Source organism: Monodelphis domestica, chromosome 8, assembly GCF_027887165.1.
Source record: "Monodelphis domestica isolate mMonDom1 chromosome 8, mMonDom1.pri, whole genome shotgun sequence".
NCBI classification, from domain to species: domain Eukaryota; kingdom Metazoa; phylum Chordata; class Mammalia; order Didelphimorphia; family Didelphidae; genus Monodelphis; species Monodelphis domestica.
The window spans coordinates 91,015,088-91,028,795 of NC_077234.1; the positions used below are offsets into that span (position 1 = coordinate 91,015,088).

The window sequence follows — 13,708 nt, forward strand, 5'->3', positions numbered from 1 at the left end:
TTTAAGAAAATTATGGAGGCAAGCCCTAAATTAGAGGAAATAGTAAAGACCTTATTTTTAAAGTAGTATTTTGAGCAGAGCCAGAAGAATGCAAGAAACAGAAGTAACAGGGAATGTGTATTTCAAAAGCAGACATATGAAGAAAAGATCAAAATGGTTTATCATTGTATGAAGAAAAGTAATATATATGGCAGGCAAGGAAGTTAAGAGTTTATGGAGGGTTTTTAAGCCTCCAAAAGGAGCATATATTTGCTAAGTGACTTGACCTAACTTTTGAATTAGTAAAATCACTTTGTGAGAAGTGTGATAAGGACCTGTTAAGCCTATAAAGCCTGAATGCAATATAGTGGTAGCTAAGTGAGTGGTAAGGTGACATTGATGAGACTTGGCTTGTGGAGAATGAGATGATTTGGAGGTTTCAAACATGTCTGACCAAAAAGATGGCGATTCTTTAGGCAGAAAGTAAGAAGTTTTGAAAAGTTATAGTTGGGAAGAAAGAGCAACTGTTTTGAGCAAACTGAATTCGAGATAACCATAGGACATCTAATTCAAAATGTCTAGTACAAAGTCTGTGAGCTCATGGAAAATGTCTGCACGGGTAACGGAATCCACTGGAATGAATGAAATCACCAAAGAATGTAGAATCAAAAGAGAAGAGGGACTTGGAGAATGGTCAGTTAGCAGACATATATGGTGATCCAGCAAAAGATGCTAAGGAATGGTCAATGATGTTGAAGCCAGAGAAGGTGTCTCAAATACTTAGAACAACGCCCCCCCCTCCCCCCAGCTTTTGCTTACCTTCCCTTTGATGGTGAATGCTTTCAACTTCATCCTTAACAAGCATTACTGTAATGAATGGCATAGGCCTAGCTAAGGCAGTAACAAAAAGTAAATTGGTTTTTGGGTCTTAGCCAACAAAATAACAATTGCTAAGGATTGAAGAGCAACACAGACTATTAGAAAACACTGCACTAAAGTTGAGGGATGGGATCTAGGCTAAGCCTTGACACTCTATGGGCTTTAATTTTCTCTGTAAAATAAGGGGAATTGGGTCATATAACTGCTAAGGTTCTTTTTATAAAAAACTCTAACATGCTATTATATGAAATTTGTCCAAGGATCCCAATTTAAGAAGTATGAAAATATACAAGTGACTCATGATACAAAGAAAATATATTTACTTTATATCAAAGACTCTGGGAATGGGAAAAATGAAGTGATATGGGCTTGATATTTTTTTCTTTTAAATGAGAGAAAACATCAAAAATTAAAGTGTCCAGTTCAGGATCAAGAACCATAGAAGATAACTGTTTTGTCCCTTTGTTCTGATATTTCAAAGACCATCTCTGGCATGCTGAATTGAAATCAGAATCTATTCAAATTATCTAAACCTTTCTATAGTTCGACATCACTGGTCCATGGGCTCTTTCTTTTTTTTCTTTTTCTTCTTCTTTTCTGGACTCTGAAAATAATTTAACAGGATACAGAATTTTAAAAAATGAACTCTTTAAAATAGGTATCAGTAAATTTATAACAAAGATTTTAAAATCCTTATAAATGAACCTTTTATGATATTTATTTAAAACTGAAAATCAGACATCACAAGTACTATGGCTTTGAAAGTCTTTCTCAATCAAAAACTTCCCTCCCTCTCCTTGTATTATAGGAAGTTGTGACCCATCATCTGCTTTTTGTGCAGCTCCTGAGCTAAGAGTGGTTTTTAGGTCTTAAAATGTTTTCTTGCATTAAAAAAAAAGAAAGAAAGAAAGAAAAGAAGTAAAAGCCATTCCTAGCTCAATGGCTATGCAAATTGACCTCTTTTCTATTTTGGACCCTTAGTATTAATACAAGTATCTTGACTATTCATCAAAAAGATTTAATATTTATTAAATGGCTGTTTATGGCACCACTGTATAATGATTTAATTATAGACCTGTTACTACAACGAGAAATAATGTCATAATTAAACTGGAACCTTACTTCAACAACTATACTAGTGGATGGTTCTTCTTCTGAAAGTGTTTCTTCTTTTATTTTCTTCTTCTTTTCTTTTTTTTCCTTTTTCTTTTTCTTCTTTGAAGTATCAATTTCTACTTCTTCTTCTTCTTCTTCTTCTTCTTCTTCTTCTGTAGAGAATGAAAAAATATAGACTACTGGATTTAGGAAACTTAGAGCTATCATTTAGTCTAACTTTCTCTTTTAAATGAGGCCATGAGAGGTGAAGTGATAAGTTTGTCAGAATTCTTCCCATCACAATGGACCTCAATGCTTTCAGGCCCCTTGTGGCCAAAAAAAGAACATCTATCTCCAAAAGACATGGCTTTACTTATTCATATGAACTCCAGAATGCTAGAAATAGAAGAGACCCCAAAAAACGATGGAGTTTCCTCATTTTAGAGGAAGCAGCTCCTATAAATCTTTGTGAAACAGTAATGTATATTAGCTTTCTGTGCTCATAGCAATCCTTTAGGATTCTGTTTTTAGGGCTGCTGATGGATTAAAGACATGTTCCTATCCCTTCTGGGGGATACTCCTAAAGATAGCCATCTAAGATAAGGGATAATTTATGACTTTGAAAAATTTTGGGACCTACTGCCAAACCTTGACATCACAAGCACCAAGTTCTAATCAACTGAACCAAGTCCAGATAATCACTACTACATTTAAGCTCCCTGGATTTTAACAAAGCCTCATAATTTTTTCATTTAGTTGATTCCCTGAAGGGTACCAGCAACTTCAACATGCTTGTCTTATTATACATTAAGGTCCTGGTAATAATAGATTAAATCTTGCATTTTGAGAACTGAGATGCTGATGCCGTTAGTGTTTCACAGGCATAATAACTACCATGAAGAATGATGCTCAATCATTTCCTTTCCTAGCACAGAAAACAGGGATTCTAGTTCTATACTTAAACAAGTTTTTAAATTCAAAGCTACTATATTGAAGATTTTTTAAGTTTCAGAAGAGGGATGTTTAACTATCCCCTTGTGGTTCCAGTTTAGACAACTGGTTCAAATAATAAAACAAAAAAGCAGTAATTTACGTAATCAGCATCAGTTTTCCTATATGAAGCAAATATGCCATGAGATTCTAGCCTAATCTGTTCCTCTCTCTGAATTTTACGCTATAAAAAAAAAGCCTGAATAGATGGCTATCTAGCTACGTCCAGAAAATCTGCTAGTCTACTGCTATGTTGTCAGGCAGTCTAATTCCAATGTTGGACATGTCTAAACTATTACTAATATCTTATGAAACTTAACTTTCTGATAACTTAGCTTGTTCCCCTTCTACTTAGTCTTCACACTATTTTCTTTGTGCACAAGTTGTATAAATGGAAAAAAAAGAAGAAAGAAATGAAGGGAAGAAAGAAAAAAAGAGAAAGAAAGCAAGTGAGTGAGCGAGCTAAAGATTGCCAACTGCCAAAGTTCTAAACTTCAAATTACTTAGCCTGGAAGACTTGAGTCTAGAGGCTAATGACTTTTTTCAGTCTCAATTGTTTACTTGTGATCTCTTCACTTCTTCATCTGTGGATGACAGGTATGTTGGTATAAGGAGAACTTAGTAATGAAGTAGGAATGTGAAGTTTGTTTTTGAAGTGACATGCTCAGATAGGATCTCAAGAAAATAGTGACTAAAATAAATTTCATACTTCAAAAAGAACATGCACTAGAAGAGGTGTTAGTAATCAGTCACTAACAAATGAAAACGGTATCAATTTTGGTAATGTAACTTTACCAACATTGAGAAACAATCTAGATATAAAAGCAATCATACACAAATATTTAACGACACCTTCATATGGTTACGGGTAAAGTATTTTTCTTTCTTGAAAAGACAAAACAAAACAACCTTTAGGGGCAGTTGGGTGACTCAGTGGATTGAGAGCCAGTCCTAGAGACAGGAGGTCCTAGGTTCAAATGTGGCCTCAGATACTTCCTAGCTGTATGACCCTGGGCAAATCACTTAACCTCCACTCCTGGGCCCTTACTAAGCTCTTCTGCTTCAGAAACAATATACAGTATTGATTCTAAGATGGAAGGTAAGGGTTTATTAAAAAAAAAAGAATACCATTGCTCCCATGTAATATTAGCACACTGTTAAATATTTTAAAAGATAATCTAACTATATACTAAATATTTAGCTTGCAAATTTAATACTATCAGCTTTCAAAATATACAAGTTTCAAACGTCAAGAAGAACTTGCTATTTTGGCTTTCAAATCCAAATCTCTTTCCAAGGCCAGATATCAACAACTAACAAAGAAACTCAAGTATAGATTAGACAAAAGAAGTTCAGAACAACCTTTAACTTCTACAATCTTGGGTTTCTTTGCTTTCACTGCAACCTTTGGTTCAGCATCTTGTTCTTCTGTCACTTCTTCAAACTTGCGTTTCTTAGACAATGTTGGAAGAGTTGAATCAACAGATGGATCATAAGTTTTTACTTCGCTGAAAGAGAGTCAAGTAATTTCATCAAGCACCAGATATTTATGATCTTTTTGACAGGAAGATGTTTAGAAATCTGTACGAGGTAGCATAATATAGGTTTTTAACACTAAAATATAGTGTGACTTACAATTGAGATGTTTTGGGGAGGTGTATGAATTAAATATTAAAAAGAGTCTTTCAAATAAATTTGATCATGACTGAATCAATATTAAGCCACAATAGCACAAAACTATTTAAAGATCTGGGACTATTTAGTTGGACAAGAAACAGCAGAGGTCTAAGCAGTAGTGTACTGACATGATAGGTAAGCACGCACAGGTGTGGTACAGCTGAACCCCCGCCACAATGAGTGCCCACCCACTTACCTTTTATGGATATACTTTTCTGTTTTTGCTAATGCCTTTCCTGTGCCACTGATTTTTCTTATCTGAAAAGGAAAGCAACAGTTACCCCAAATCAAAGAATTTAGTTATCTACAATCTCATTTCATCCTATAATAGTTCTATCCTTGTACATTTAATAATTCTGTGTTGAATCGAGCCATGTGAAATCACACAAATGAATCACTTGAAATCACACAAAGAAACAAGAGGCCCACAAGAGGACTGGACTAACTTTTATTTTTATTATTAATATTGTTATTTTTTAAACCCTTACCTTTTGCCTTAGAATAAATACAACGTATTGGTTCCACAGCAGAAGAGCGGTAAGCGCTAGGCAATGGGGATTAGGCAACTTGTCCAGGGTCACAGAGCTAGGAAGTGTCTGAGGCCACATTTGAACCTAGGACTTCCTGTTGCTAGGTCTGGCTTTGAATCCACTGAGCTATTGAGGTCTATCTAGCATAGCAGCCTCTCTGAGGACCCAGTCGGATAAAGGAGATGAGAAACACTGTATATTCTAATCCACATATGCAGGCATCACACATAGTGATCTGTCATAGTGCCGTGGTTCATTTATTATATAGGTTTCCAGGTACATGCTTCTTTGACACACAATCAATTCTCTACGTATATGACATTCTACAATCGGATTAGATATTATCAAATCACCTACAACAAAGAATTCTGTGATCATTTGCTACATTTCTACAACACTCTGTGATGGATATGAATAAAGTGAATAAAGCCATTTGTAGGTTAGTACCCCTTGACCAGCTGAGAAGATCATTGTGCTTTTGATCAGCTTTCACTATCAATCACAACTGCTAGGGAGATGAGCTACCCAACTGCCCCATGACTAACATTTTTAAAATGCCAAAGGACTGCTTTACGGTTTACAAAATATAGACAACAGCACATTTACATATTACAACAGCTTTATGTGTAAGGTACTAGAGATATTATCATCCCCATTCTGTAGATGAGGAAAGTGAAACTCAGGAAGATTCAGCCTCTAAGGCAACACTGCAGTTCCTAGGATGCTGGAGGTCCACAGGTTATATTGATTCTCAGGCATTCTGTGTGACACTGGGCAACTCATTTATCTCAGTTTCCTTATCTGTAAAATGAGGCTAATAACAGCACCTACTTCCCAGGGTTGTTGAGGATCAAGTGAATTAATATTTGTAAAGTGCTTAGCAGAGTGCCTCACAGAAAACAGGCACTTAAATAAGTGCTAGCTTGCTTGGGTCAAATTAGTAACTAAATTATTCTACACTCCAAGATGATTCTAGTTGAAAAATTGCTCCTAATTTCTCACTCTCTAAACAAATACACAAAGAACAAGACTGAGTTAGCTAAGAAAAAAAACCCACCACTCATTTCTTAAAAATGTGAACTAGTAGTAAGGTTTAATAAAGCTAAGGAAAGAAGTATAGTGATCTTCTGCCCAGATACAAGCATTTTAAAATTCACAAAAATACTATTTTGCTTTTTGCCTTATTTCATTAGTGTCTTTATTTTTTTCCTTTAACCAAAATGTACTAAGATGTCAAATTAGAACTTTTTCTCCTGGAAATCTTCCTATTTTGTTGAATATTAAGCAAGAACATGGATCTTACCCCTCTCTCTTCCAAATGCCTCAGTCGAGCCTCTAATTTGGCTCTGTTCTCAATTCCCATTTCAGCACTAGAATCCTCTCCAAAAGCATCATAACGGATAGCCAAAGCAGTTTTGGCTGCCAACATTCGAGAAATCTGGGAGAGAGACACAGAGGATAAAGACATTCAATTGATACACCAAGATGACTAACACCTAGTTTGACTCATGTTCCAATATGGGGAGAGGAGAACACAACTGGAATCATGTTTTTTGACTCTGCTTATAGTAGCTGCTCAAAGACACTTATTCACTTTTCTTAACTTCCACCCCTTTCTCCATGCTCCCAATGTATGGTTCTATTATTGCTCAGAATGATACAATTTCCAAGATCCAGAACTTTTAAAAAGTGTTTCTGGAAAACTTGTCACTACAGTGATGGTGAATGTTTTAGAGAAAGAGTGCCAGGCTCTACCCCCACCCCTCCTCCCAGGGAGGGAGAAAGTGTTGCCATTGGGCTGCTAGGCAGAGGGGTGGGTGATGTGAAAAAATGTTATCAGGCATGGTGGAGAGGAGGAGGAGCAGCTCTGCCCAAGTCCCTCTGCCTTTCTAGTAATGAACTTTGGGATGTGTGGGGCCCATGTGTGCCATATTTGGTGCCCATGTCATAGATCCACCATCACTGGCTTATCCCATTCAACATCCTTAATATGAACTTCGACTTTTGGTTCTCTTTCCTCAACATGGATCCCATGGCTTACACTTCAGTGTTATACTAGTTAAGACTGTCCCAACAACCCTTGTGCTCTTGTCCATCCTTTCCTTATGAACCTCCTTATTAGTCAGCACTTTCATATCCTCTTTCCCTACTGTTTCTGGGGAGAAAGCCAAAACCATGTGGATTGACCAACTCTACACCTTGTTCTCCCTTTGCCTAATGTTCCTTTCCTCCAATGTTAATGTGCCACCCTTCAGTTGGCTTGTTTCTAACCATCTACAAATTCAAAGGTTTCTTTAATCCCAAACTAACCTTCTGACCCCTTTAAACCAGCTGGCTACCATTCCCTATTTCTATTCCCCTCCAAACAAAAATCAAGGGGGAAAAAATCTGGTTACCCCATGGCCCCTCCTTTCTCATCAACAATGACAATTCTTACAATTAACTTTTGACTCTGCTCTACTGAAGCTACTTTCTCCAAGGTCCCTGAAACAATAGGGCTCCTCCATGCTCATCTTTGGCTTCTTTGTCTAAAGTTCCCATTGTTCAGTCTGTGCTATTAAGATTTCACTCTTCTGCCTCTCTGCCTGCCTGTACTTCCTCCTCTTGATCTGTGCTTGCTCTACCTTCTCTTTAACTCAGCCTATAGGCTTTGCTCAGATTTTGAGAGGATTTTAAGGTTTACAAAGTATCCTCTACCTCCAATTATCTAAGGCTTGGAAAGCTTTATGCCTAAACTTACACATAGTATTGGAGCCACGATGTAAACTATTATACCCGAACTCCATGTCCAATGCTTGCTCTTATGCACTAAATTGGCCATCCTTGTCCACTCCTCCTTGGCAAATTCATTCATTGCCCTAACTCGAAGGATTAGCTCTACACAAATATCTCACATTTTTACCTATTTTGTGGCATATGCTGTTTATACCCAGGGAAGATACAGTAGAAATGGCACTCAAGAGTTAAAAGATGGGGCCTAGTCTATGCAGATGATTATGAAATAATTATATGAGCACCGTGGGCCTTATTAATACAAAAACAAGGCATGTTAACCAACCATGGACACATTCCTACTCTTCCATCAGTTCACAATTTGCATAAATATCTCTCTCTCTCACACAATATCAATAGAGGATAGATTTTTACAAGAGAGTTAGCAGTGGGCTACATCTTTACCAGTTTACAATTTTAACAGAAAGATGCAGAGAATCAAAGATCCCATTTATTATGTTGATTTTGGAAGAAAAAAAATTGAATTCAACATAATGAAATGAGCTCTTTTATAACAAGGTATATTTTCTACCTTCATTAGTCCAGAAAAATTCAACTGATAAGATTTCTTTGAGTTTTCACCCCTTCCAAAATTCTTCTAATTTTTTAACCCATTAATAGCTATCTCTTCTTCACTTACATGGTAAAAGAGGCAATAACTAAAATAAAAGATTCTTGATGCCTGATGGCAAACTCATGGAGCAACAAGTTTCCTAGAAGGAAAAGAATTTTTGCCAATTTTTCCTCTTGAGAAACAGATAACTGAGCAATATATAATAACTCACCTTTCCTTTGTTTTTGGGGGTGCTTTGGCCCACAAGGGAAGCATGATAAATCAGGCCATATTTAGGGGTGTCCCTTCTTGTCTTCAGGGCTCTAAAGAGTGCCTTTTCAGCTCCTAGTATCTGCACAGTAGAAGCTGCATGCTTTGCTAAATTCAAAAGGGAACCTAAGACAGAAGGTTATAAACTGTACTTAGTGTTAAACATGTAAACTCTTTGAAATCTTGAGCTAAAATATGAATGTCAAGTCATCGAAGCCTGTACAAACATTTTGTACCACAGTGGGCATAGGTCCTTTTCTGTAGCTGTTTAAAACAGGGGGTAAAACACCAAGTTCAAATAGCAATATTTACATTTAGGGCATACAAAGGCTAGGGTAAGAGAAAAATATTGTGTTTGAATGAACAATTTCAACTAATAGCAACAACTGCACAACTCTAGAATATTAATTATCCCTTTTATTTACTATCCTGGAACTTCACTTATACTATCACCCCTGAGTCCAATGTTGTGGGATTGGCATAATAAATCACTGGCTAACAGGTCCTTTTGTATTTCCACAACTAAATTCCAGTAGATTCTATCTAAGATGAACATTCTATTTTGAATTTTACTAGGCAGTTAGTGTTAATATAGAGTTCCATTCTACTTTCCAATGCTATTCAATAGCCAAAGTAAGAGTCATGTAATAAGTTCTAATACAATCTAACAAAGGGAATTGAAGTGTCTCAGAAGAGGTAGTGACTAAAGTTGCCCTCATTATTGAAAAGGAAGTCAGGCAAACAAATTAAAATCATCACAGATCACTTCAGTCCTCAATCTTGAACAAACACAGGATGACTTGGTGTAATAGTATTTCTTGCTTTTCACTGAAAGTTAGAGCTCTTAAGAAAGCTCTTGGATGCTTACCACTAAAGCAAGAACATAAAAAAATTCAAATGACAATGACCTACCTGCATGAGAAATTAGCCTTGCTCCAACTAGCTCACCAACCATGACAGTCACATTGGGGGCTATGGCCATCATCCTATTTTGGAGATACTCGTAGAGTTGGTTTCGATATTCTGAGATCTCAATCACCTAGTACAAAGGAAAGTGTATAGAAATGCACCATTTTAAGGAATTTAACAAACTTATATGTATTATACACATCACACACATACATCTACATGAAGCAAAAGTTAAATTATGTGTATCAAAAGAAATTCAATGGTTCCATAGCCCTAAAGGCCAGTATTTTCTAGGGACATTCACTCTATAACTTCTGACTTGTAAAGCATCGCATGTACACAAGAATTCTTCCCTGATGAGGTGAAAAGACTTATACTTGGTAGTTGGGAAGCAGGATAGTAGAAAATAGTCTTAGACTGAGAATGGTTTTGGTTCACGTCTTGCCTCTGCCAGTATTAATAGTGTGACCATGAAGGGAAACTGGGTAGCTCAGAGGATTGAGAGCCAGGTCTAGAGGTGGGAGGTCCTGAGTTCCAATTTGAGTTCAGACACTTCCAGCTGTGTGATCTTGGGCAAGTCACTTAACCCCCATTGCCTAGCCCATACTACTCTTTTGCCTTGGAACCAATACAGAGTATTGATTCTAAGACAGAAGGTGAGGGTTTAAAAAAATAAAATAGTGTGATCCTGAGTCATTCACTTAACCTATCAGTGTCCCAAACAACTTTCTCTGACTACAAATTGAAAACCAGTTGCTGATCAAAACTAGTACCATGTTTTACCCAAGAAACTCTTCAAAATGATAAAATCACAGGGTCTGAACAAAAAAGAGAAACTATTCCTTGCTCTAAGGAATATGAACTAGACTGTTCAATAATGTAGAACTAACATAATCGGGGGCAGCTGGGTAGCTCAGAGGATTGAGAGCTAGGCCTAGAGGCGGGAGGTCCTAGGTTCAAATCTGGCCTCAGACACTTCCCAGCTGTGTGACCCTGGGCAAGTCACTTGACACCCATTGCCTAGAGCTTATCACAGTACTGATTCCAAGATGGAAAGTAAGGGCTTAAAAAAAAAATAACTAACATAATCTAGGGTGGCCAAACATTAAGAGGTATGGAGGCTCAATATTGGTAGGATAAGAAAAGTCCAAGTGACTGGCAGAGAAGAAAAGAGGAAACTGTCTAGGTTTAATATTGAAAAACATTTGTGATTTGAGAAGTTTGGGCCTTATTTGGGACATGAATCTGTTAACAAGCTGAAAAATCCAGTCTATAAAGCACTCTTATGTAGTCAGCTTCCTATTAAATGATATCATTACCAAATATATTTGGTATTAACCCCCTCAAATTAAAACTTTCTATTTCAGTGATAATATTTTCTTCTTCTAAATTAAGATTATTATATAAATCTTCAAGGGACATAATTATATAATCAAAAAACTGTTATTTGGAGGAGAATGGCAAGACCAGTCAAACTTTTTTTTTTAAACACAAGATTTGGCATTAAGAGGTTAATTGATTTTCTTGCAAAGTTAAAGAGCATGAGAGCTGGGATTCAAACTTAACTTCTTGCTCCAAATTCAGGACTCTTTCCACTGTTCTATATTGCTCCCCTCTCACCTCCCAATCCCAATCACTCTACTATAATTAAGCTGATTACCTAGATTGTGGGTTACATGGATACCTTACTTCTGTTTTGTTAGAGGTTTGAAATTAATTCATCTTGTGATACTTCCAATAGTTAATCAGAATTATACAGGACTTTCCATAATTATATGATTTTGTCCAAATAAGCACTTCAAGATGGCATCAGATGAGGTAGTGACTATATACCCTCATATTTGTAAATCGGGTGAGAATCAATATAAAATCATCATCACTGCCATCACTATTGTGACTTATAACTTTATTATGGCCAAGCACTCACTAGAATAAGTTTTACCTGATTACAGAGGTGCAAGATATTGTTTATGTCTTCTTCTGAAACTTCAGTTCCCATAGAAATCTCTGCAGCTGCTTTTACTTCAGCTTCAACCTCCTCTGATAAAATTTCAGAAAGATCTGAAGAGGCAAAGTTCTGCCTGTCCCCTGGCAGGGAAACAGGGGAGGGAGAAAAGAAAAACCAATGATTGGTGTATGAATATGTGTGCACACACAACATTGCAAAAAAAGGTTAAAGATAAAAATAGATAATGAACCAAATGACAGTATAAAACAAAAAATTGATGAATAAATTCAGTTCTGTGGTTTTCCTTATGATATTGAGCTTTGGATACACTTGAGATTTTCTAGTTTTACACTTACTTAAAAAAGAATTTATTCCATATAATTGGAGCAAAGCAAAACAACAGACACACACAAACAAAATACAAAACAGACTCTATTTGAGAGTGTATGACGGTACACAGTAAGCAAAGAATTGTTTGTTTTGGCAAAGCAGACTTGTAAACTTCCAAGAGATAAAAGCTCAGAATGTGCTTCAGTGAGCAAAGTGGTGCCAAGATATTTCATGACGCTAATGCATCATGAAACCATAATAAGAATCAAAATACCACCAAATAACTCCAATGTATGATAAAATTGTAATTCAGCATGATGATTCCTAAATAAAAGCCCAAGTAAGAGTAATTCCCAGCCCCCCCAATCTCATAATCACCCACATCACAGATCTTAAATGTCAGTGTATACTACTGGAATCAATTGTCAGACTTTAATATGAATGCACTTCTTGACCCAAAGGAAAAAATAATAAATGATTTATACTCACCAACTTTCCGCAAACATTTGCAGTAAGTTAAGTTATCTGTAATGATTTTTCCTAATTCAGGGAAATGCCAACCATACCATTCCCTACATCTCATAATGTAATTGTTTAGTTCTTTATCCAAATCATCTAATAAAGCTGTTAAAACATTAGAAAAGAAAGAAACAGCAATGTCACTAGATGGTATTGGCTTGACAGAGCTAGAAGACTAACGACATTGAATATAGCATTCAATATTGAAGTGTTATTTCTGCTAAATGGCTCCTTTGGGGAGGGGAAGGATATATTGAGAAATAAATATTATATAAAAGCAAAAGCTATCAAAATTTAAAATGTATTGCTGTAACCATTAAAAAATACTATTATAAATCGCTTTTGAAATCTTTAGGCTATTCTCCATTTTTCTTTCTCAATCAAAAAGGAATCTTTACTGCACTTATTATCAATAGAGAAAACTCAGACTCAGCAGAACACTGGAATCTACTTCATATAAAAACAGACCGAGATGTACTTAGCGGATATGTTTATTAAGCAACAGATTCTATTTGAATTCCCACATCTACCATAGCAAAGAATTCTCTTTCCCTGAAAGAAAAGCATTTCTGACTACTTCATACTAACTGTGTGTGCTTTGATTCATATTTGTTTTTCATTTTATTCATTATTTGTGACAACCTCTTTATAACTTCTTAGGTACAAAAAATCGGTGAGAAGTTAATAACTGTTGGAAAAATTTAAGTCAGGTGAGAAAAAAAAACTGTATGGAGATATTTTCTAGAATATTAACAGCAATATTTTCTAGTATATTATTAATTTGCAGAAGAAACACCTTATCTTCTATATGTTAAGAGTGACCTTAAGCATAAACAATACTTGTTTTAAGGAGCATTTTTTACTCAAGGTTCATATTTAACATAAAGAACTTTTAAAATTTCAATATTTTTCTAGAACATGACCTATTCTTTGGCTTCTTTATCAATATTACTCTTATGGGTTTGAAAAACTTCTCAGTGTCAGCTATTACAAAAAAAAATCACTTTCTCTTTTATTTGATCAATTCCTCTTTGATAAATATTTCCAACCTCACTGAATCTATCATTGCTATTTTTAAAAACTTTGTTGCTATCTGAAAAGCCCAATATCACAATTGCTGAAACATATCAGCTCTTATAAAGCAGAATGAAGCATATGAAATGTAAGATCAAATAAGTTGATTTTCATTACCCAGACAGCCACATCTTTATTTCCCTTTCTCAAGTTGTTTATATGAATACTACTTCCACTTTTTCA

The 13,708-nt window shown here is 35.8% G+C and overlaps 1 protein-coding gene and 2 non-coding genes across 6 annotated transcripts in view; all 3 read right to left on the reverse strand.

Annotated features, from left to right (window-relative positions):
• Positions 1–1,155: 1,155 nt before the first annotated feature.
• The window catches only part of NOP58 (NOP58 ribonucleoprotein), a 31,587-nt gene continuing 19,034 nt past the window's right edge, over positions 1,156–13,708 (reverse strand). For 2 of the 4 annotated variants that reach the window (XM_056808246.1, XM_056808249.1), the window contains 9 exons: positions 12,422–12,556; positions 11,597–11,742; positions 9,658–9,784; positions 8,708–8,871; positions 6,454–6,588; positions 4,817–4,878; positions 4,306–4,451; positions 1,981–2,120; positions 1,156–1,462 (listed from right to left, as the gene is read on the reverse strand). In XM_056808246.1, coding sequence (XP_056664224.1) covers positions 1,409–1,462; positions 1,981–2,120; positions 4,306–4,451; positions 4,817–4,878; positions 6,454–6,588; positions 8,708–8,871; positions 9,658–9,784; positions 11,597–11,742; positions 12,422–12,556 — 1,109 coding nt within the window. In that variant the 3' untranslated portion in view covers positions 1,156–1,408. The remainder of the gene's footprint in view (positions 1,463–1,980; positions 2,121–4,305; positions 4,452–4,816; positions 4,879–6,453; positions 6,589–8,707; positions 8,872–9,657; positions 9,785–11,596; positions 11,743–12,421; positions 12,557–13,708) is intronic. The other 2 variants (XM_056808248.1, XM_056808247.1) reach the window with 2 other exon arrangements.
• On the reverse strand, positions 9,428–9,511 carry LOC130456019 (small nucleolar RNA SNORD11). Its single transcript, XR_008914301.1, has one exon. It is a non-coding gene; the product is annotated as a small nucleolar RNA SNORD11 (small nucleolar RNA).
• Positions 11,456–11,542, reverse strand: LOC130456020 (small nucleolar RNA SNORD11B). Its single transcript, XR_008914302.1, has one exon. It is a non-coding gene; the product is annotated as a small nucleolar RNA SNORD11B (small nucleolar RNA).